Here is a 25,203-nt window from a genome sequence, read left to right on the forward strand (position 1 = left end):
AGTTTCGTGAAAATGAAAGGACTTTTGGAAGGGTTAGTATGGACTATTGAGGATGAGGACCCCCAAGGAATAGACACGCTGGGACGAACACGCAGCAAACACGGATAATGAGTGTTTGGATTTATCACAAAAATCAGTAATTTTAATTACTACTCCCTCTGTCTCATTTTAAATGACTTATTTGACACAGGAGCCCACATAAAGGGTAAAATTGGAAAAAATGACTTTTTGATTTACAATGAACTGGGGATCGAACACATGACCTATAACATACTACACAAATCCCTCACCACTAGATCAAACCTAGTGGCTTGGAAAAAATGGCTTTGAAAGTTGCATAAGTCATTTATTTTGGGACAAATCAAAGTCAAAAAAAGATTATTTAAAATGGGACGAAGGGAGTATCAATGAGAGTTAAATTTATTTTGTTAACTCAATAATGGTTAGATAAAGATGATGTGAGTCTGTTATAGCTTACTCGAAATCCTAAGTTCAATCTCTGATTTGAGTATGTAACAACGTTAAATCTCATGGTGAAAGTTTGTCGTCCATTTGAATTCTCTGAAGTAGCGCGTGAAGATAATGATAAAAAGAAATTATGTTTGTTAAGCAAAAATGGTACTAGTAAATAAAATAAAAAGTGGAGGTGATTTACAATACTTTTTTTAGGACAGATGTACAATACTATTTTTAGTTTTTGACTTATTAACCGTTGATTATATACTCACTTTTATCAAAAAGGAGTTTAATGACTTTGGTCAAAAAGTTGTTAATTTAATGAACAACTAGGGGTGCAAATTTTCAGCTTAGATCCTTTGCTGAATTTTGTTATTCAAGTCTAAGATGGTGTAAGCCACGGATGTTGAATGTTCCTTACTCTATTTAGTTCACATTTCAAGTTTTTCAAATATTCTCCTAAAAAAGAATATATCAAAGAGAAGATCACTCTACAAACAAACTAAATATTTTTTTTAATTGTTTTATTTACAAGTAATTAAACAAATAGCTCATGTGATATTTGAAGGAGTAAAAAGATCTAATTTGGCCCCTCAACAATTCGTTAGAAATAATGACATATCAACTTAATTTCCTACATTATCAAGATTCTTAAATGATTTTTAAATTTGCAAAATATTAATTTTGTCTCTATATCTGAATTTTTTATTTATCTTATTTATGTATTCCTAAGTTAGGAATCCTAACATTACTCACTTAATTTCAAATGCATTGACATTACTGAATACAATTACAGTCTCTATAAATACCCAAGTTTCAATTTTAAGGATCATTTCAGTATTGATAATGAAGAGTACCAAGTTGATACAAACTTACAACTTTTTAAAGATCAATCTCAGTATTTGCTCAATTTGAAAGACAATAATGCATGCAACCATAAACAACTTAAAAGCTTCAAGAGACTTTTCAAACGCTTTCATTAAAAATGAAATTGGTTTTCTTTTTTGCACCTAAAATCAAGGTTTTGCTAAATTCTATTTCATTCAAATCGAATGTGTGATACACTGTCATCGCTGTATTTTTTCACCAAATACTAACCTATGTGAACTAAAAATAAGCACAACAATTTCAGACAATGGTAAATCAAAGTGGAGATATAGTTGCAGATTGTTATTATCTGAAGTTACAGCACCGCGCCCGACCCCTCGACAATTTGTCCCATAAACAAACCATCTGCCTTGGTGATTGGTAGTGTGCAGTGAAGTAGCCATCCATGCATCCATACTGACAAAACTTCCAGCTGTGCGAGTACTGAACGGCGCTCACCGTATGGTTGAATCGCTCAACCCACATTCCCATGCTTACATCCTCCATTTTAAAGAGCTGCCACGAGAAACAAATGTTTCATCAATCAAAATGTGTACTGATAACACAAACTGGAAATGGAACTAACTGTAAATATGTATTATAAGAACTAACCCTCAGTTTTCTATCCTTGTATTGAGATATGATGAAATTGACAATATCTTTGGAAATTACGTATCCAGGACCGTTGGCATAAGGGGGATATACTGCTTCTGGCCACTCCTGCACCAATTAAATACATATTAAGACCAAGAAAAGCTACAGATCCAACCATTAAATGCGATTTGGAGTTAAATGGTCCATCTTTAGATATGATTCATGGCATATAGTATGGCATCTTTCACTCAACGTAGTTCACAATCTGATTGTAGCTGTAAAATATGCCAAAACATCACTTGCAAATTGCGATCAAAAGTAGCATTGTAACACTGTAGAGCAAGAACTGACACGCCACTTAAAATATAAAAAAGATACACATCCCTATGCTTGCCTTAAATAGAGCTTGTACATAGGTATCGATGCATAAACCCTTCAATTTTTATCATGCTTGGTTAAGACCCTAATTTGGGGAAAAAGCAATTTCACCCGCATACAACAGTTTGTTGGGGATACACAAAAGGAAAAACCTAACCCCTGAATACAAACATTACGAAGTGCTGGAAAATTATAATTGCAACAACCAAACACAAAACACACTCAAGCATTACCTAAAAATTCAATTAAATGTGAAAATTATCATACCTCAAAGGTAACTGCCCATTTGCCATTTCTAAGAGGCCGGTGCAAGAGATTGAGATTTCCCATATAAAGGGACTTTTCCCGGGGTATAGCTTCAATTTCCTTCAAGACAGTATCCACTCGTACAAAAGTGTCGTCATCGCATTTCATGATATGTGCAGCGGTCACATTCTGAACCTGCATGGAAGAAAATTGGCTTAGAACCACTAGAGTTGATCGTTCTGAGCGAGTTGACAAACATTACCGGGACATATGCAAGTCACCTATCTCCAAAAGAAATAGAAGAAACAGAAAATTTAATTGAAAGTTTAAAAATGAACTTACCCCAAACTCACAGATAGCAATGGTTTTAAGAACAACAAGCTCGTATCGGTCCATAAATGGCAAAATGACAATATCACCAAAGTAAGCAGCCTCCTTCCTCAGCACTGCATTGACTTCCTTCCTTGGATTCTTCATTGTTGATGTTTAAATTTTAAAATAGACACAAAATGCAGAAAAATCAGGCATGCCATATGAATAAGAATAATAATAGTGAAAATAAATAAATTAAAATACACAATCCCAACGATCACATTCTGGTCTTGTAATAATTGAGAAAACCCTTTCCTTCACAAATTGCATTAAATTTAATATACATAAACACAAATTACTCATAGAATTCCATTTCAATATTTGCTCTTAGAATTTGGGTTGGGCCTAACTTATCCTTACAAAACCGGCTTGTAAGGTGAGGGCTGCCCAAGCCTTATAAACACTACACAGGCCATATCTCTAGGCAATTTGGGACTAAATCCACGCCTTCAAACCCAACACAATGAAGGTGTTGGAGGCTGCAATGAAGGCAACCCAAATGCCGCAATTAGACGGCTTGGGGGCTAACCGCAATGAAGGCGGAATTTCCAACATTTGCATTATCATATCATTCAGTCAAAAGAGAAAGCCATGGTTGATAACCAATCCGGGAGGATTTCAAAGATAGGAAGTAGTTTGCAGAAACAATGAAGGTTCCTATTTACTATATCTTAAGGGAAACGTCACCCTGAAGACAAATGCCAACATCTTAAGGTGTAAGTTTAACCTGAGACACCAGACTCATGGTAATCAAAATAAATTATATGAGCTGCATGAAACAATGAAAATTAGAAGATTCAATCTTATTGACAACTTGTTTAAAAAGAAGAGCTTCACGAAAACCAAAATAGCTAGGTGATAACTAGTATAAGTCTTGCCTTTAAGTTTATATGCATTCGCATAACTTGCTTCAACTCAGCTAAATGCATGCAATGCCTATGGAACCCTGGTCCAATAGTCTTCTATTTTATTTCAACAATCATTGGTAATAAATCATAGCAAGACAACCGATGAAATCTTTATTAACAATCTTTGTATTGCATGAAATTTATCAAAAGCCGAAATTCTCTTTTGTCACACTAACTTCTCTATTTAACAATCTCACATCTATCCAATTAATGAAACCAATCCTATCTCTCAAAACCTTAAGAATCAGCTAATTGAAATAATCACCAACTCCAAATTATATTGGCAGTAGCTTCTTCCTTATCAAATTAAGAGTGACCAAAGCCACACTTAAAGCTTAAACAAAATTTCGACAGTGTCCCTTTGGGATTTAAACTCACAGTTTTACCCCAAAACTTCCTAATACAAGCCCAGGAAGGTTGTGTTTCTCTTATCCATGAAGTTCTTACAGCAGTTCACATTTCTTCAAGCCAGACTAAAGTAAAGGCCATGTTTCTCTAGAATAGCATATTGATAAAATAATCTTTCTGATTATTTTATCAGAAATAAAAGATGTTCCTATGGAAGATAAATAAAGGTAGCATGCTTACCAATGCAACAAAGAATCGTACTACTACATCTGAAGACTTGATTGCAGCATCTTGCATCCATGTTTTTCGAACTGCCATTCGTTCTGCAAAGTGATTTGAAGCAGAAAGAACTCCAATAAAAAGTTTAATAGCATGTTTAGGTAGAGCACTGGCTTTCCAGGTCTCTGACATTTCCAGCACTCTTTGAGGTGAGAAACTTGGGTGTGAAGTAGGAAGAGATGTAGCAAAAACTGAATGAACATCAAGGTTTCCTTTAACTGCCAATCCTGTAGCATCTTCAAGTGTAAAACCCTGATAAAGTGGAAAAGAAATATCAGCTGGAAAAGAATGTAAACACAGAAGCATGGAATTATAATGGCAATTGAATCCAATTATTGTTGGAGTTTTAAGTCAAATGTGGCCCTTCGACGCGTGGTACATGAGGTATCACACTATCATTATTAATTATAAAATGGCTATTCAGGTACGTGTACATCACTGTATACTACAAATCCCCATCTATAAGACCCAATAAAAATGCAAAAGGAACTCATCATGAAAGCAATATGATTTTGAAATCTGTTAGAATATTAAATATTAGCATTTATGTTTGAATATATCAACTATATATATCATGCTGATTACCAGGGAATTAGGCAACACGTTGGGTAATGATAATTAGGTTATTACTTAGTTTCTAATTAACTCCTAATTGACCTTCTTGATTACTCCACTGATTGATTGCAATCAAGTTATAAATATGAGATCAAGAGTGCGGTTCATCAGCACAAATTCCTTACAAAAATCATCTCTTTGAATAACGTCCAATATGGTAAAAGTAACAATGTTAGGAAACCTATCGCATGAAAATTGATTGTCATGAATAAGGGAAATATACAATATCACTTCATTAACTATTTAGTGCAAGCATGAGACAAAAACATCAGTCATATCTCAATTAACTTACTGTCCGGTATGGAAATGAAGTCATGTGGCGACCGCCAACATTAATATGGTATCCATCAACACCAGCCCGAAGTGTAAGGACAAACATTCTACCCTCTGCAAAAGGAAATGGCCAGGTCACTTCCGGTTTTTGCTCACGCCCTATAAACCGCTTGAACCATGATGTTGTCTTGGACTCTTTTGAGTCAGCAATGTCATTCCGCATCCATTTTTCACACTTTCTATACCCATCAACTGAAAAGTATGGTCACAATATTTATTAATCATTTATTTATTACATGGAGATAAAAAAAATTATGCCAAAATGTAAGTTAAGGATTAAGGCACTCCATTATCATTTTTAAGACGAAATTCAATTACATACAAAATTATAATCCTACTATATTATAAAATAGTCTGCTCATTTCAGCACTATTATTTATTAATCAACAACAAAATATGATAATATTCATACTGTATAACTATATGAGCTACATTAATTCATCATCCTTGTTCTTTAGTCATACATTTTCTCATGATACTACAAACTGATAATTCTTGGTTGCTAAAGCATGGATACATAGCCTACCAAAATATATTAATGAAGTCTTAAAATTCCTTGGATTTATACCCAGGAAATGGAACTTGATGGCTCTGACATATGTTTCAGTGACAATCTTGCATCACGTGTGAATCTATATATTAAGTTATTAACAATATAATCTATAAGACAAGAGTAAGCATTCCTTCAGCTGTATTCATATCAATAGCATGCGACAAAAAACGCACAATGTCAACTTTTGTAGACCAGGTAAGCACCAAGACACTCCTCATTTTCATGCTCATTTGTCACCTTCCATTTTGTTCTTATACCATAATTTCCAAGATCGTTAATGTAATGAAGACTCTATTTTCAACACTTTTTTCCCACCAAAATAGTATATACTAGAGAATGAAAAAACAAAATGTGATAAAATCATACCAAGCATTCCGTCATCATCTTCAGATGGTCGACCATCACATCTTTGAGCTGTTCCCCAGTGCATTCGATAACATGTATTATGCTCAATAACTGGACGTTTGCTCCAATCCCCTTTTAGCCGAGGATTCAAGTGAAGAATCTTTGGAGGGTCTTCCCCTTCCGCCGACTTCAGCCCTTGCAATTCAAACATGAACTGCGAAACCGAAACCAATCCGTCACCATTCTTCAACTTTGCAAGCTGGGGAGAATACTCCTTATGAGAATAATGAGGTGTCCCCACCACAGTGATCGACGAACCTGCTGCAAGCCCACATGGAAGAAACATCAATCCATCCCCTTTCAACAACTCTTCCCCACTCATCGATATCCAAGAAGGACAAGACTCAGCCTTTCCTCCTTCAACAACCGAGCTTTCTCCAAACTCCTTGACATCAACCATTTCTATTTCTTTCCATGCCTTCAACCCCAATGTCCATGCCTCATCAGCCATTTTCTCAAGCACAGACAAATCACTTGTCCTATTCATTTGCAGCATGATTTCTCCAGTAATCCTACCATATCCCTGCAGAATATGTGTCATAGATTCAAGACCATTATCTTCCTCCTTCTTCGGTTCCTCTTTCGGCCTCAACGGAGCATCCAAATCCCTATTATCCTCCAACTTCCTATGAAATGCATCTTTATATACAGAACTAACAAAAGGTTTTGTCAAATCTGCATCCTCAGATACCCCAATAGCTACCGTATTCCCATCTAACCTATTGTTCTCACTCTCATCATCACCACTTAAAGTTGATACAATTTTCAGAAAGTTTGTAAAATTACATGATAGAAACAGCAAGTACAAAACCCCAACACCAAGCAAAAAATGAGATAACCTAAACTTCCTAGAATTAGGAGATTCATTTTTCAATCTCTTCATCTTCAAAAACAAAATCCAATAACAACAACAACAACAAAAAAAAACAATACACAATATATTCTACAACAGTTTCTTCAGAAAATCTATACAAAACCCAAAATATCAGTTTCAACTTTCAACGACTTGGGTCAACGAAAAATGAGATTTTTTTGGAAGTTGCATAAAGGGAAAGAGAAATTAACCAACCCCACAATGGTTCAGCGAATTGGGGCAAAAACCATTGTAGAACCCTAAATTGTTTAGCATGTGGAATGCAACATTTGAAGGAGGAATTGAACCCTAAAAATGAACGTGTTGAAATGGAAGAGAAGATTAAGAAAGTAGTGGTTAGATCTTGATGGATCGTGGTTGAAGAAACCAATACAAATATGAATATGAATGAATGCATAAAATGAAATAAAAATAGTAATAATAATAAGATGAAGAAGAAATTGAGTATGTTCCCCTCAATTTCATCACCATGTAATAATAAATAATAATTCTTTGAAAGTGGAAGTTACAAAGAAAAAGAAATTATTGATTGATACTATTTGTTCTTTGTTTGTTTTTTGTTGGACAAAATTTATTGATTAATAATCATGGAACTAAAAATGGAAATTTTGTATTTTAATTTTATTACATCACATGAAAAAAATCTAAAATTGATTTTTTATTGGACAAGAAAAGATCTAAAATTGATGTTTTGCTTTATGTCTATTATTATTATTATTATTATTATTATTAACAAGCGGGCCAGGCAAGTGCGTTCCGCGCCTGCATGTGTCTAACTTATGTCAAAAAAATATATATATATTATGTTATTGTGAGTTTGTTAATAAAAAAAAATTGTTGCTACTAAAAAAATCAAGGATATTGTTGGTATTATTGTTAAGTGTTATTTCAAATTATAGTGAAGGGCAAAATGGACAAAAAAAAAGTCAGTCCAAACTCTTCTATCCTCTTTATATATTGTTATAGATTATATTATTTTTTAAGTGATCTAATTTTTTTTTTATATGTAAGATCGAATGAAGTAACATTTAACATATAGATACAGCATGCTACAAGGATCGGAACATATATTGTGTTGAGTTGTGTGTATGATGCTCAAGGTAGCTTCGTGAAAGCTTACGCGAAAAAATTCAAAGGAAAGTCGAATATAGCATAAGCGGAAGCCTTGGGTGTTTTGGAGGTTTTATAATGGATTCACATTGTTCATATGACATAGGTTCAAATTGAAACGGGTTGTCCACAAGTGGTACAAGCTATCAATACTAAGTCTAGAAATAACACTGAGTTTGAAGTTATTATTAAGTTGTGTCGTAGTTTATTAAATTTGAGTTAGAACTCTAAGGTCAGTTACGTTAGGAGGCAAGTCTCATGATCTTGCTCAAGCAACTCGTTTAAATGCTAGTTCTCTATTTGATTATTGTTTGTTTTGTATTGAAACTATTATTATGATTGAAATGCACTTACTTGCATAAAAAAGAAAAAGAAAAAAAGACTATTTTATATTTATTTTTAGGTGAATTAAGAGCATAATGAGATAAAAGAGAATAGAAGATATATGTCGGTTGATGACAGTCAATTATATAATGTTTTTAGTAGTAATTTAGGGTAGTTCTAATAGTAATTGAAGCCTAAAAGCAAGCAAAAATACCTGAAAAAATGAAGTTACTTGGCCCAGAAGCAAGAAAAGTGGAAAAAGCAGCAAAAAATGGCAAAAACGTAATACACAGTGCAATCCGTCGTACCAACGATGAGAAGTGTGGCATAATGAGAAGGCGGTTTAAATCGAAGAAAATCTACAACAAATCTTTTTCATCGTACTACAATGACTTGTCATCGTGGCACGATGAAAGGCGGTTGAAGAAAGCAGAAAATCTGGAGAAGATCTTCCATCGTACCACGATAAGATCCATTGTGGCCATGATGAGGCAAAATTACACGCCATCGTGGTCACGATGGGTGCGATGGACGCGCAGAAAAAGCTCAAACTCAACTGAAAAACTATAAATAGAGTCTTCCTCCTTTACTATTATTCGTTCCAAAATATTCAAAGACATTGAATATTCACTCTAGAGTTATGAGAACTCTAAGGAGGAGGCAAGTAAGGCCAAGGAACTCCATAGACAATAAGGTTCTTTTCTTTATTGTCTTGGTAATTTATTTTTCCTAGGTTAGGTGGAGTCGATGAACTCCCTTACGAATGTTTGGTTTTGTATAATTTGGGTATAAATTCAATTGTTCATATTGAAACTCTTTTATTGTCTGGTTTTTATTCTTTATTTTAATATTGATCACATTAGAATAAATTCTCAGGAAATTAGTGGATATCGGATAGGAAACAAAGCTAATTATCCCGAACGAAGGACGGTGCGCTAAGGTCCAACATGAGACCATTAAATTCAGTATATGAGATCTTAGTGTAGGATTAGACAGCTTAGTCAAGAACGATAAATTCTACCTGAAGTCAGAGTTAGGACTAGTTTGAGGCACACATGTAGCTTGCGACACATTGAGCCTTAAGGGTAAGAATACCTAAGTTTAAACGAAAAAGTGGAACCGACTGGGGCGAGGATATTTAAGCAGAGTAAGGCAACCTAAACTAGGCTCTGACCAGTTTGTAATAGAAATAGGGAACGAGTGCTTCTGAACCTATTTTATAAGACTAATCCTGATAAAGGGGAACAAGGGGATTAACCACCAAACAGGAGTAAGGGAGGGATTCGAAAACACTTAACCACCCCGCGTGAACACACACGCACCTTTACTTTATTTTTTAGTCATTTACTTTCATGCAATTTACTTTTACCCGCACAACTATCTCCAAACAAAGCGAATGCAAAATCATTCCTAAGCAAAACTAGTAACTTTGACACAATCCATGTGGAGAACGATAACTTAATTATCATTTTATTACTTAGTTGCGATTATGTGCACCTGCAGAGCCACCATCATCGGTGCTCAACTTTTGTTAGCTCTCGCATCACAGTTTTAATAATAATTAAAATTAAAAAAAATCCCTAATGAATAATCTATCTATAATCTAATATTTAACATTTACCTAATAAATGATCTAAAACAATGATTGTACATTATATCAGACACGTATTAATGTAACTGATTTTTTTTTTTGACGAATAATGTAACTGATTTTTGATTTGTACTGATACAATACAAAATTCTACCAACAATTCGAGTGAGTTACAATCTCATTTGGATAGTAACATATAATGTGTAATGGAAGAAAGCAATTTATCTCATCTTACTCAAGTTATGAAGTTTAACAAATTCCCTCAACTATTTTCATGGTGATGATGAATTTACATTATTTGATTCATTAGGATTGGAATAATCTGACTTTCTTCTAAATCCAAATCTTTTTGGAAAAATACTCCAACTCTTCTTTGTTTTATTTAGCTTCTGCAACTCTTTTCGAATGCACGAACACTCTTTTTCCAACTCTAAAAGACGCTCCCTCACGTTTTCAGCTATCTCTGTGGAATCCTTTTGAGAACTCTTTGAAAAACCAAGATTTCCACTTGGATTTTGTGAGTTGTCAAGATTTTCAGAAACAAAGAACCAACCAGATATCGATGTACGAAGTCTAAGTTGTTCGAAAAATAAGACTTGAACTATTACTCTGAGAGGTAATCTTTCATTTTGTGCTACATGAGAGCTTGCTTCCAATGAAAGTTTTTGGCAATTCATGAGTCTACATAGTTGCTCCCTTTCAGAATCTCTCAACCATGTATGTGCCTGAAGTTTTTCGTAACAATTATTAGAGACAAAAGAAAATAATAATATTAATAACAATTATAGTGTTCTAAACATGCCTGCAGAAAATTATTGAAAAATATACATTGATATAACAACAGGGACTAAAACTTCTTGTAGAAATTTTTTGTAGGGACTAAAAAATACGAGTTTTTAATGGAAACGAAAAACGAAACTTGATAATTTTGAAGATGCAAAAAACTTATTTAATTCTATTAATAGAATTAAGAAATAAAGGCTCTAACCTTAAGGTATACATCAATTGCATGGTATATACCATCATCAAGGGGTCTAGCATAATCTGGAATTGCAGCAGCAAGTGCCTGAAACTTTGACAAGTTTAGATTAGCATCTGAAGCAACTTCAGAGAGATATCCATCTATCAAATTAGCGACCATTGTCATCGGTGTCAACGTATCAGCTCCGGCTATTAATGTTCCAATTTCAGTTATGCAGGGAGAAGCTGCTACTGACGCCGGTTGATAAATAGACATAAAATGTTCGAGAATCCTTTGAATACAATCTATGTCATAAAGCGTCTCGACTGAGTAACCCATATTTGGAATGAGAAGATCCACAAGTGAAGCTTGGTCTAATTGAGAACCTACCCTTTTCTCTAAATTTTCTCTACATGATGGACTTGCATGTAATATCATCGCAGTTCGAAGCAACCGAAGGAGATGCTTAGAAGATGTTACACCTCTCTTATTAGGAATCAACTCAACAATTTCTTCTAATAAACCCCTTTGATCAGCTTCAGAAGTCGTAGGAATTGTTGCATGATTTGTATCCTTAAAACTTGATTGTCTATTCATTAAGGGAAGAAACCTTCTTAGATAATATATAAGAGATGCAGCAACAGTTTCAGATTTCATTCCTTTTGACTCAATAGCTAAAATCAATCTTTTATATAGTGGTAGACTCAACAAAGATACATCATAATACCACCAATTATCTCCAACATGTTCCGCTTCATTTTGCGCGCAATTATGACCAACTTCCGACCAATTGAACATATTTGGATCTGAACAAGCCTTCATAGCCAAAGAATCAATGCATCTTGAAACAATATGAAGGTCTTCTGCAAAGGTTTGCACTTCCTCACATGTTTCAAGAGCTTTAATGGAATCTGACCAATTGCTATAAACTTCATTGAGGAAAGTTTCTGTGTGTCCAATAAGATTGTCTTCGCCGTAGTTTTCAGTCATTTGGAGATACTCCGCTGCACATCTAAGACTAACTACATTCAATGATGTTATTTCTAATTTCACATTATAACAAAACTTTATGATGAGTTCAAATGTTTTAGCTCCACCAGGAATATCATGAAGTTGCAAGACACAGCTTGATACATCTTCATCTGTGGACTCTGCAATGAGTTTCTTTAATAGCCCACTTCTAGAAAGCAATGGAAACTGCATCAAAAGCATAGGGAATAAAAAAGCTAAGGACCAACATGAATTACACACTCTTGTTTAGCTCATGATACAAGTCAATAAAAAATAAACACAAATTAACAACACACTTTTCACATAGTATTCGTTGGCTGATAGTATAGAGACTGACCACACCGAGGGAAAGGTTCTGAAGCGAAGGACAGGAATGAGCGGAATCAATGTGTTCCAATTTCTTGCGCACCGACCATGTAATGGACCATGGACTAAACGGTCACTGCCCGAAAGGACCATGTCTCGTGGTCCGTGGACTGCTCCCCCCCCCCCCCCCCCCCCCCCCCCCAACAAGGTACATCTCGCGCCTATGGACCGCTATCTCTCTTATTAGGTGCAAATGGATGTTACTATGTATTTTAAAAACGGTTTCCACTAAATTATTGATCACAACATAAATTTGACGGGACTAGTATATTTTAACCAATAAAATATACATTGCATAGTGTGAATCAATAAAAAAGTGTGATAATTTTTTTAAAAATTGTTTTTATTAACCATGAGTTGTTAATCATTTTCATAATTCATGAATGTATATTGACTTTGAAGTGATAAACATAATATTAATTTGGAATAGAATTGAAACAAAATATTTAATGTTGTATTATTTTTCACATGACATTTAGTGTTATATCAACACCATAAAGTGTCAACCAATTTTAAACATTTTTTTTACTAATGTCACACTTGATATGGGTTGGAGGTAGTATGTTACTTGATATGTAAGCAACTAAATTTGATGGTTAAATAAAAGAGCACCTTGTGGAGGAGAAAAGAAATTTCGCCAACTTCAATGGTAATATCACTTGGAAGTCCTGTTGTACAAACCCTAAAATAGTGAAACAAAATCAAGGTCAATTAACATTTAAGAAAATTTGTAGATATAATTAAAATTATTCGCCGCCATCCTAATAGATCAAATTAATTAAAGGTTCGATTTTGATACAACAACAACAACAAAAAAAATGTTAATGTCATATTGTATATAATAACATAAGGATTCATGTGTTATATAGAGAAATAAGTGCTGACCATGTTTGGCCTTCACGACGAAAAGCTTCGGGCTTTGATCCCAACTTCATGAATGCTATGGTGTAAATATATATATTTATTTAATTGTAATTTAATTGTTAGGGTTATTTGTTTTAAAATTGATCAAATCGGGAAACAAGAAATGAGGGAAGAGAAGATGATAGGAAGAAGAGAGATAGAAAGAGAAAGGTGGAAGTGAATATGACAATGCTCCACACATTCACAAGTGGCGTGTCTATGAGATAATAACTGAAACAACGACAATAATGGTCATGTCATGTGTGTATTTAACATGAGAATCTTTACTCTTTTTTTAAAAACAAAACTATTATTTATATGTATTTTTTATTGTTAGATATTGAGAATAATGCATAACACATTCCATTCAAGGGCAATATGTTTATGGACAAAATTTAGATGCATTTTTTTATATTTCTTTTGGTGTTGTGTTGTTCTTCATTTAAAACATTCATAACTACCCATGATTTTTATAAATCCATGATTTTATCAAAGTTTTGTCCAATATTTGTAGAGTTTGTAAATGAAATAAAACATATAACTACATGATGATATTTCAAATGATGAAAAGTTTTCTTTCCATCAAAGTGACAATTTGTGTAAAAATGATACTAACTACACATTTTTATAGAAATTTCATAAAAACTTAAAAAGTTTCTTGAATAGCATTTAACATAAACTTTTATTTTTTTAGTGACTCTTTTTTTTTAATTTTTAATTTTTATGTTTCACCATTGTCTTTTCTATCTTGTGCTTCCAAACAGGCATTAAGGCAATGTTGGTATGTTGTCTTGGTTAGGAAACACTCTTGTTGGTTGGAGGATTTTTTTTTGTGTCAAATAGCCTAGGGATTAGAAAATTCACCTTAAAAGTGAATAAGTGGAGTGTCCCATGTTTGAATTTGAACTCCTGCACATATAGTGTGATGTCATTACCAACTAAGTTAAGCTCACGGGGACTGGTTGGAGGATTGTTAGTTTCTAATCTTTGTATGAATGTTGTTATTGATCATTTTATTATTGTGTATGAATGTTGTCATTTGGTCTATTTTATCTTGCCTCAAATTGAGGAAGCATGAGCGTGCAATATCGCTAAGCCTAAAATTATGTTTGGATCGATGAAATGAGATAAATATATAATAAAAATGGATGAAATAGAATAATGTTTTATTGTTTAGATTTGTAAAAATTAATAATGAAATATAATGGTACTCCCTTTGTCCCAAAACTTTAGTTCTTTTAGAGTTTTGCACGAAGATTAAGAAATGATAAATATTGATAAGTTAAGTCATTTTTATCCTTACTTTATTAAGAAAGAGAAAATATATTTAATTAATGTTTTAGGCTTTAGTAAAGGTACAAATGGTAAAGTATCACTAATTGTGCATTGGTTTTTTAAAAGGACTAAAGATTTGTGTTGTGAATTCGTCAATAAAATCACACCAATGAAAATAACTTGATGTGTGGAGCAATAGAACGACAACCAATAATTAAGCGGAATAAGCAATAATAATAACAAACGATAAACAAGATAAAGGAGAAGAAAGAACACGATAATTTGTTTACCCAGTTCGGTCCAACAATGACCTAGTGTGGGGAAGAGAGCAGCCCCTCCGTTCCACTATATCAAAGAGTAACTTTACAAAGAAATTCACAATTGAGTTACAAGAATTAATCCTAATTCTACCCAAAACCCGAATCTCTTCATGTGGCCAAGAGACTCAATTTGATAAGTGTTTCCCAAAGTGTAATCAAATCTGTTTTTAAAATAAACAAATCCAAGTCAGAGTGTCCTCCAAGAAAAGATATTTTCACAAAAAATATGCAAAATTGCATCACGCGTTTGCGTCTCGTGTAGGAGGCAGAATCTGACTTCTGAAGACAGAAAACAAGTCTGCGCCTCGCGCAGCAGGCAGATTCACACTAGATTTTTTTCTGACTTATTATAACTTAGATTTTAAGGTATATTTCAACAATTTAGGACAAAACTAAAAAACTAAAATGACCAAAGATTTGGGAGGGAGTAGATGATGGAACGATTAAAAAGAAAAGAGAAATTCATAAAATATGTGCAAGTACATGAAATTGAAATTGTAAAAAATTTGCGCTAAGGTTATGTTTGAAATTATGGCATTTTAAAAAGAACTTTGTAAATAAAAAGATTAAAAAATGATTAAAAAGAAACAGAGAAAAATGGAAAATGATAAGGGTGGTGGGTGGCAGTGTAACAATAGCTAAGACGAGTTGAGTGAGCTTCTCACTCTCCGGCACCGTCACTCTCTCAATACCACGACGTTTCAACTTTGTAATCTCCATTTCTGCAAAACCCATATTTTACTTTTCTCTTAAACGACACCGCTATGTCTTCAATTCAAGCCAATCTTGTGCCCAACTTTTCCTTCAACCATTTCCAGGTTAGCATGTTCCAAAGTTCAATTTTTTACCTTCTGGGTTGCTTCAATTTTCTCTCATAAACCCACTTTACATTTAGTTAGTTCATATTCATTCATATAAAAAGATATCAACTTTAGAAGTGATGAATAAACTACTACTGAAAAGTTACATATTTTGTCTCATTTTCATTTAAATTTATTTATCTTGTTTGATTATGTTTTATTATTTGATTAAATGATCAAATTTGTCTCTAACTTTGTAGGAAACTCTCAAATAGGTCTGTCACTTTATGAATATTTCGAAAAGGTTACTTACTCTGTCAAATTTTCTAATATTAGTCTTTCCGATAGTATGTTAGAGACTAAATTGATAGTAAGTGAACATTTCTTGGGAGAGGTCAACCCCTTAAATGGATTTCAGTCACCTCGAGGGGATTTAGTCTCTGCAGTTGTGCGTAGAGGATATCTTTGGCTTACCAAAAAAAAATGATAGTAAGTGGTTAAATAAATATAGGGACCAACTTGATAGTTTAACAGAGTCAAGGGACTTTTTTTTGAAATATTCACAATTTCAGGGATCTATTTGAGAGTGTCCTACAAAGTCAGAGACTAATTTGGTGATTTACTCCGTATTATTTTATAGTATGTAATATGGAACTAATTTATAGTGTAAAATGCTTGCAACCTTGTAGACATCATCATACCTAGTGGGAGTTGGCAATTTACAATGTAGAGTTGGTTTCAGAAAATCAAGAAGGAAGTTACCTTCCTATAGTTGCATTAGGTGTGAAAAGAAAGATGAAGTAAACAAAGTAAACAAAGATGAAAAAAAGAAAGATGAAGAAAAGAAGAACGTTATTGATTATGTGACAGTTGAACGTCCACCTTACTATAGTTACATGGATTCCAGTTCTGGTCGGCTTGAGCCTGCCTCTGGTGCTAGGTCAACTATTCCTGATGCTCAGTATTGGCCTGAAGGAACTGCTGAGCAAGTTAGGGCTGCTAGGGCACCTGCTCCGATGGGCGAATCGTTAGGATCTCCGTCGTATGGTAGTAACCCTGGTAGTAGGAGGAAGAGTTATAAAACATCGGCTTCTGGTTCTTCCTCTGAGGTCAATGTTGAAGGCAATGTTGAGGACAATGGTGAATTGATTGACGCTGGTTTTCCGGAGGTTGTGGTTGAACCTCAAGATTCTGAGGAGGTCTCCTCTGACTATGTTGTTTATCAGTCTGAGCCTGAAGAAGAAGAGTCTGGGTACAAACTCGATAAGAAATTTGGACTTCCTCACCCGTTTATTGATCCAGATGTTAAAAAGCCGATAGAGGGGACACTTACGAGTGATGAACTGTGGTGGAATTGGAGAAAGCCAGAGAATGATCATTGGTCCAGATGGCAGAGGAGGAGACCTGACACTGAAACGGTCAGTGTGCATTATTAAATAATTATGGAAAAGTTTTTTTATGTTGTAATTACAGTGTGCACACTTGTGCCTGTGCATTCTTTCTTTTTCTATATATATATATATATATATATATATCGGCAAATGTTATATTATTATGTTTGTATTTTCACCTTCACCAGAGTTTAAGCCTGAGTCCTTTAACTCCTCCAATCCTTTCATCTCTTTGCTTAAACGTGTTTTGTGCTTTATGAATTTAGTTCATTATACCTACAAATTAGTTCACCCTTACAAATTTATGCATTCAAGGGTCATGTGGCCGTTCATATGTCCTTTCTTTAGTAGCATTTAACAACTAAATAGATTTTAAGAAAGAACAACGACAATCAATGCCCTTTCCCATATTGGCTATGTGGACCAAATGATGACATAACGTTCTATCATGGATCATGTCTAATGAGTAACAATATAATATTTAAATTCACATCCTTCATTTCATTGTTCTCCCTTCATCTCTAACTTCTGTGCTATATTCTATTGGTCAACGCTCTTTATTGATTCTTAAATAGATCTTCTATCCTTATGCGCAAACTATCTTTTCTATAATATATATTGCCCCAATGTTCGCAAAAATGCATTCGTTCCTAATCATATCTTATCTTGTGTGTACACCTATTCCTCCTAATCTTCTTATCCCTATAACACTGAACTTACTTTGATATTAGAGAATTTAGACATAAAATCATTTTCTTGTAGCAAGATGCTTAGATGCTCCCAGCCCTGATTATACATATTACTATTTAGGCCAAAACATCATGGAATTCTTGAAGTTATTTGTTTGTAGTACCAACTACCAAGTTAGTACTTTAAGTTTTTTGTTAACAAATTAGTCCTTTTAGTCTGCAAAAGTGTATGCCGTTAACCCTATTATAGTTGCAAAAACTTGATGTGTCTGTTAATTACGTGTAGTTGGAACTGTGTGTTCAGTCCGTCCTGCATGTACATCCATCAAGCCCTAATGAGTGGTCTACACGAAGAAGAATATGTGCTTAGGCCTTAATTTGTAACCAAGCTTTCAAAGGAATTACGTGTCTTGATGGATATAGACAGAGTTTTAGGACATGTAAACCAGTCATATGTCTTCGTGGTTGTACACAAGAATGGGCTAAACACCGTTCCTGCCACGTAGTGTAAATAACAACGCATCAGTTTTTTTGTATCAGAATGTGTTTAAAAGGTTAACGACGTAAACATTTACGGATTAAAAGGACTAACTTGGTACCAAAACAACTCATGGAATAACTTGGTACAAACAAATAACTGAAAGAACCTTAGGATGTATTTAGCCTATTATGTATGCATTATTTGTTAGATACTCCATGGATAGGTGCATCAAACAAGATCTAAAAGCCAGTCAGATATGTTGAAGTCACAAATTCTATTTTTGATAGGGAAGTCTTACATCTTGTGTCTGAATTTTCATTTTGTCAGGTTTTCCTGAAAGCCATGGCAGAAACTGGGCAAGTAAAGATTTATGGTGAAGAACCAACATTAACAGAAACTGCTCTTTACCGAGCTCGGCGCCATATTTATAAGGAAGAAAGGTATTGCTGACTATTATGCATTGCTCAAAACATGGTTCTGCTAAGCATAGATATGAAAGTGGTGTTTTTTGTAGTGCATCCTAATGCAAAACATATAAGAATTAAGAAGTACGGTAGCCAAGAAACTCCATAGAAAGGATAAGCAAATCCACATAATGGCCTTCAATTCTAAGATTATTGATGGGATTAACATCATGAATTAAGGGCAGTAACCTGATAAAGTTTACCACAAAATGCCATGGTAAATTGTTCAAGGGGAGTTACCTGCAATGTTTTACTTGGAAAATGTTGATTCTAAACGTTCCCTATATATTTTGCTTCACATAATAGACACTGGAAAAAATTCCTGATTTTTTGCAGGCTTGAGGCTGAACAAGAGAACCTGGAAAGGATCGGTCCAATTGCATACTATTCAGAATGGGTAAAGGCATGGAAGAAAGACACGTCTCGGGAAGCTATTCAGAAGCATTTCGAAGAGACTGGTGAAGATGAAACAACTCAACTAATTGAAATGTTTTCCCACCAAACTGACCGAGAGTATCGCGTAATGATGGGAACTGATGCTCGCATTCGGAGGGATCCTTTAGCAATGCGAATGAGGGAGGATCAGATAAAGCAAAGTATTGACTTTAAAAATTAATATTTATGCGATCGTGTCTGTATCTTTTTCTTCTTCTTTAAGTCATCCTATTATTTAGCCATTTATCTTAATTTTTACGAATCAATTATTATTAAACTCTAATTAATTAGCATTTTTGCCAAAGAACCACTAGACCTTACACCTAAAAGTTTAAGCAATTATCTTTTACCTCTAAGTATCATTGTTAAACCATTTGCTATTTGCACTGATGATTTCACACTTTATTGATTGACATCTATTGTTCAAATACTTGCCCGCTCTAGATTCTAGATACTCTTAATCCAGAATAGTAATCGAGAAATTTCCTGTCTTTCTGCAGTATGGGGTGGAGATCCAGTTTACCCAACTGTGAACTATATTCAAGATCCAGATGAAGTGATTGACTACAGGGGGGCAGATTTTCATGAACCAACGCCAAATATGGAGTCTTTTCTGAAAGAGGTTATTTTCTCTGAGCTCATCTTATTTGTTTCCCGTCATTTCTCTCTTTTCTGAAAATTTGATTTCTCAAGGGAGAATATTCTTATATTTAAGATATTTAGATAAATATGGAACATATCTTAAGAATGGAGTGTTCAAAAGATTTTTGAGATAAATATTTTTTCTATGATTGATGTGCTTGAATAGTTAAGTATAGGGCTATTTTGATTAACTTATTTGAGCTTAACTACAATCATACTGCTATTTGAGAGAGCTTATGGAAACAACTTATGACATGTCCATAAACTGTTTTAAGCTTATTTTCATAAGATCTCTAAAGATTTATGAAAACAACTTATAACTTATATGAAAACAAATTGTCTTTATTTTATATTTTGTTATAGAAATAGCTTATACACAACCACTTATACGATAAACACTTTTGCTATAAGCACTTAACTAAGCTGTTTATCCTAACAAGCCCACCTCTAAACTTAATTATTATGATATCATATAGTTCCAAATTTAACTCCTAAAGTATCTTTTCTGACTTTTTCTCACTAACACAAAAAAATTTAAAAAGGGAAAACAATTATCCTCGTTAAATTATTTGCATTCAAATCTTTTCAAGTTATCTGCTGCTCGTTGCATCGATAACGATAATCCAAGAGCACATTTTTTCTTCAGTGTAGTGCTGTAATTACAGTGACTTTCTTCAAATATATGATTTTTTTCTTTCCTTTTCTGTTTGTTGAAATTTAAAATTTTCAGACATGGTGTATACTGTATAGTCATTTTTTTTTAATGAAATGTGGTTATTTATTCATGTCACTAGTACTGAACTTCTTTTCCATTATGTGATCAGCATGGAAAAATGATTTCAAGGGAGGAGATGGATGTGCTTCTGGAAAAACAAAGGACTGAACAAATTGAGGTAAGGAAGTAATAATTTATGAATTTCATAATGGATGCCTCAAAAGGATAGTGTATTTAATGAACAATAATTCAGTCTAACATATATCAACCATACATTGCTAGGGCTGAAACTTCTGGTTTTGTTTCCTTTTCTACATTGTTAGGTTGTCCACGAGTTTCATTTTAATCTAATGAAAAGCAATTGTCATAAAGACATAATGTAGTGCCAGATGTTTTCTCTCCCGACCCCCGTGATTCTTTTATACCCCCAATATTTCAATTTTTCCCTTGCAAAAAACTTCGGTTTGCAGAAACCGAATTTTTTTTAGTACAAATTCCGAGTAAATTTCGGTTTTTATAAACCAAAATTTGTTTTCAAGGCAAAAAAAAACTTCGGTTTCTATAAACCGATGTTTTTTGCAAGGGCAAAATTGGAAATTCAGGGGTATAAAAGAAACACAGGGGGTCGGGAGAGAAAACATCGTAGTGCCAAGCTTGTAAAGTTCATTTTAAGGTTGATAGAATTTCACACACTGAAAATGTGCAGACAAAGTGAGAGTATGATTGTAGAGAGTTTGCGAGAAAGTGAAAATGATTTCATTAATTTTGTTTAGGGGGTGAATACAACCTTATGTAGTAGTCACTCTAAGCTAACTGTTCTAAGTTATAATAGATTGAATAACTGAAATACCTAAAGGAATCACACAATGTGCTGACTCAGTTGTGTACAAAATTATTCCGAACATTCTATAATAACTTAGTCTAGCTATAATCTAGTAAAGGTCAAGATATGATAAAATTAAGTATTGGAAAAATTCCAAGTTCCACATAGGATAAATATAAGGCCTGAAATGAGTTTATAGAGAGTGACACTCCTCACCTTTTGTAAGGATTGAGTTAGGCTTAACCTAAATTCTAAGATTAAGATTTCTCTTTATCAAAAACCTGTGATTCTGTGCTTAATATTTTGATACCGCGGTATAGACATGTGACCATTTTTTACCTCATCAAAAGTTGTAATATAACATGTTTTTTAAAATTCGCTGACAACCGTTTTTTTGTTGAATTATTATTTAGCATTATCACTTAACTTAAACCATTGATTTTTTTACCAGAACTTCATTATACTGTTAAGTTTAATGCCCTTTATTATTTACAATATGGCAGGTTGCAGACATTGATGAAGCTATGGCTAAAGCAGTCGATATTGGTGAAAATGAAGTGAGCTTCGATTCACCATATTTTATTACTCTTGTAACTTAATAATACCAGACTTGGCATGTCCTGTCTAGCTAGTTCCATTTCCAAATGATTGATTGTGATTTGTGAGTAACATTTCCCCTTTTCTCACTTTATTGACCAGGATGAAGAGGATAGTGATACTGATGCTGAAGTTGTAGTGGGAGAGGAAGAGGTAGAGGCAAAGGCAAAGGCAGAGGGAGATGAAGAGGAAGAGGAAGATGAATCAAAGATGAGTCGTAATTGGAGTGTTTTGAAAAGTACTCCCCAGCTTCGCAAATCAAAGGTATTGTAAATCAGACATTTCCTGTAGTAATGTTTTGTCCCTGCTACTTTTATTTGTTTTATTGGATTGGCTTATTGAGCTTATCTACTTACTGGCATAAGCACTTGTGAGTCTGTTTCGGAGAGCTTACGAAAACAGCTTATGACACGGCCATAAGTTATTTTTAGCTTATTTCCATAAACTCTTCATGATAGGTTACAAAATAGCTTATATATAGGCTATTTCATCTTTTATTATAGAAATAGCTTATATATAAGCACATGCTATAAGTGTTAAGTTGTTTATTCAAACCAGGCTGAGTGTTCAATACCTTCAAATCAAGCTGGCTTAACTATGGTTGTCTTTTTTTAGACTTTCTAACATCTCCTACTAGGTCTATCAAATCAGATATATTTGTAAATCATTGTTATATTTCACATGTTTCTTACTTCATCGATAACAATGTATGCATTTCCTTAAACATGCAGCCAAAACCAAAGAAAGAGGGTCCTATGACACTGGATGAGGCTGTAGGTGATTCTGCAAACCTTACTGATTTTCTCTTGGATTTTGAAGAAGAAGAAGAATGAAACACCTTCTTGTGAAGCGCGCTCCAAACGGTATACTGCAGTGGTAGACATTCTTGGTATGTTGTAGACATGATGTGAAAAGGTTAGAATGTAAGTATTCATAGTCAATTTCTTGAACTATTAGTAACTACTTTTAAGGACTTTGAGCTAGAATTAAGTTTCCACTTTAGTTATTCTACTGAAACAACCCCCTATGTACTTGTTGACAGCAATTTTGATACCTCTCAGCCTTCATTTGGAACTTAGAAGATCAATTAACTAGGTGAATAATAGTTCCAACTTCCAATATACTAAATGTGTTGGTCGATATTGTAATATTGTAATTTTGCTGCAAACTAGAATCTAATATATTAAACAAGGAATTGAATCTTCTCCTATTTTTTATATTTTGCCATCTCTCCGGTTTTAATCTAACGTCTGAGATTCATACAAGAAAAAATTAACAAAGAGATCAGAACAGAGAGAAAACATGCGACACTCAAGGGCTGAGATTAGTGCAGAACCAAAAGCAGTAGAGAAAGTGCAGGAGACAATCCGGATCCATTAAACAACACATCTTCCTCAAGTAGTTTGTCTCCTTGTTTATTGTGATTTTAGGACTTGTGTGTGCTTGTAAGTTGTATACTTTTAGCCTATGTTTGGATTTGCGTTTGGTGCTCAATTACCATCACGCACCAAGGTGATTTTGATGCGATATTTGTGAAGCTACCATTTGTAGCTTTAGCCTAATCGCGCGTTTGGTGGCTTTTGGACGTGGTTCCAAACAGCCTATTAGTTGGTTGTGAATGACCTCTTTTGCTTGAAATTTTTTAATATTTTTTCGAACTCGATCACTTAAGATTACATGACCAAATTCTTACTACTTTATTGACACTTAATGAACTCGAAAATCAACTTGTTATTTCTAGTTTTAAAAATTTTGGCATATTGTTTTGACTATATTATTTGAATAATTGGTTTTGTCTGACATTATCTTCAAATAAATCATAACCTTCCAATTTAATAGAATTAATTAAATGGGCCACAGTAGGAACCATGACTTGTATTTGGCCTGACGGAGCCATAACTTGTATTGGGCCTAACTGAGTAGTACATTTTCATTATTTTTAGGATAATAATGGAAGGAACTTTTCCCACCACAAAATTATTTCTGATATACACATTAATAGGCATAATTTTTATGCCATTTAAATGTATAATTTTGTATCTGTGAGCTTAGTTTAGTTGGTAGTGACATCACATTATATATGTAGAAGTTGGTGTTTAAATTTCAGAAACTTTACTTATTCACTTTAAGGATGAAATTCTAAACATTGAGCTACTTGACAAAAAAAAAAAATTTTGAACAAAAATCCAGTTTTTACCCGTCAAAAAGTATATTTCAAGATATTTTTCATTTATGTGGGGGGCAGACAGAGTTATTTTCTAACCAATATAGTATGACATATTTGACGTATAACCGAGTTTCTTAATCATATATTGTGAGTTCGATCGCTGACCACTGTGTATAGAAGAACACCAAATAATTAATCTCTAGCTTGGAGGATGCATTGAGCAACCAAAAACAATATAAGGTGCCTAATTGAAATGGCTAAATTCCAGTGATGTATTTGCCTTACTTGACCAAACATACATGTAAAAAAGTAATTCCAATATTACATAGCATCCCCACTAAATCAATTCCTAAAATGAAACATAGGTTAGATTTCCTAAATTGCAAAAAGAGAAATAGATCACTCTTTCTCAATTTGAGGATTAGGAAGGTCTTGGGGGGGGTGCTTATCCTCAAATTTTAAATGGAATTCATTTTTTAGAAAAGACAATTCTCTCGAATGTTCTTTGTTAACAGAAAAGAACATTCTCGTAATTCAAAATTTGGTCGTAAGATAAATAAATTATAAGTAAGAATTGTTTTACACATGAATTGAATATGGTGTAAAATATTGTTTGGCTGCTTAGTTTCTTTTGTCGGTGTTTTTTTTTTGTTTCAATAATTTAATTAAAGATATACCATAATATAAATAATGCTGTTATATTTTCATACCAAACATGCACATACTATTTTTTTAAAAGATGGTCCAAAATAAAATATGGAAATTGCGTGTCCTAATGGAACTTGTGCCATAAAATATTTGGCTTATTTCATAGTAAAATGTCTATAGCCTAGCCTACTAAATAAGTACCAACCCTTTGAGTATTTTAATTTTAAACTTTTGCCTTTTTGCATATTCACAAACCATACTA

The 25,203-nt window shown here is 33.7% G+C and overlaps 3 protein-coding genes across 3 annotated transcripts; 1 reads left to right on the forward strand and 2 right to left on the reverse strand.

Moving 5' to 3' along the window:
- Positions 1-1,472: 1,472 nt before the first annotated feature.
- On the reverse strand, positions 1,473-7,815 carry LOC123899560 (hydroxyproline O-galactosyltransferase GALT2). The gene is made up of 7 exons (XM_045950726.1): positions 6,316-7,815; positions 5,356-5,588; positions 4,410-4,700; positions 2,884-3,012; positions 2,563-2,736; positions 1,936-2,043; positions 1,473-1,839 (listed from the first exon to the last, which is right to left on the reverse strand). The coding sequence occupies exons 1-7, from the start codon at positions 7,235-7,237 to the stop codon at positions 1,630-1,632; spliced, it is 2,067 nt and encodes a 688-aa protein (XP_045806682.1). The 5' UTR covers positions 7,238-7,815; the 3' UTR covers positions 1,473-1,629.
- A 2,710-nt stretch (positions 7,816-10,525) lies between these two features.
- On the reverse strand, positions 10,526-12,219 carry LOC123896348 (BTB/POZ domain-containing protein At5g03250-like). Its single transcript, XM_045946747.1, has 2 exons — positions 11,242-12,219; positions 10,526-10,978 (listed from the first exon to the last, which is right to left on the reverse strand). The coding sequence occupies exons 1-2, from the start codon at positions 12,202-12,204 to the stop codon at positions 10,526-10,528; spliced, it is 1,416 nt and encodes a 471-aa protein (XP_045802703.1). The 5' UTR covers positions 12,205-12,219.
- Positions 12,220-15,639: 3,420 nt separating this feature from the next.
- Positions 15,640-23,336, forward strand: LOC123899561 (protein PLASTID TRANSCRIPTIONALLY ACTIVE 12, chloroplastic). The gene is made up of 9 exons (XM_045950727.1): positions 15,640-15,907; positions 16,579-17,307; positions 18,778-18,890; positions 19,251-19,510; positions 19,850-19,971; positions 20,816-20,884; positions 22,033-22,086; positions 22,229-22,390; positions 22,858-23,336. The coding sequence occupies exons 1-9, from the start codon at positions 15,854-15,856 to the stop codon at positions 22,957-22,959; spliced, it is 1,665 nt and encodes a 554-aa protein (XP_045806683.1). The 5' UTR covers positions 15,640-15,853; the 3' UTR covers positions 22,960-23,336.
- The last annotated feature ends 1,867 nt before the right edge of the window (positions 23,337-25,203 follow it).

The sequence above is a fragment of the Trifolium pratense genome, linkage group LG7 (genome assembly GCF_020283565.1).
Source record: "Trifolium pratense cultivar HEN17-A07 linkage group LG7, ARS_RC_1.1, whole genome shotgun sequence".
Classification (NCBI taxonomy): Eukaryota; Viridiplantae; Streptophyta; class Magnoliopsida; order Fabales; family Fabaceae; genus Trifolium; species Trifolium pratense.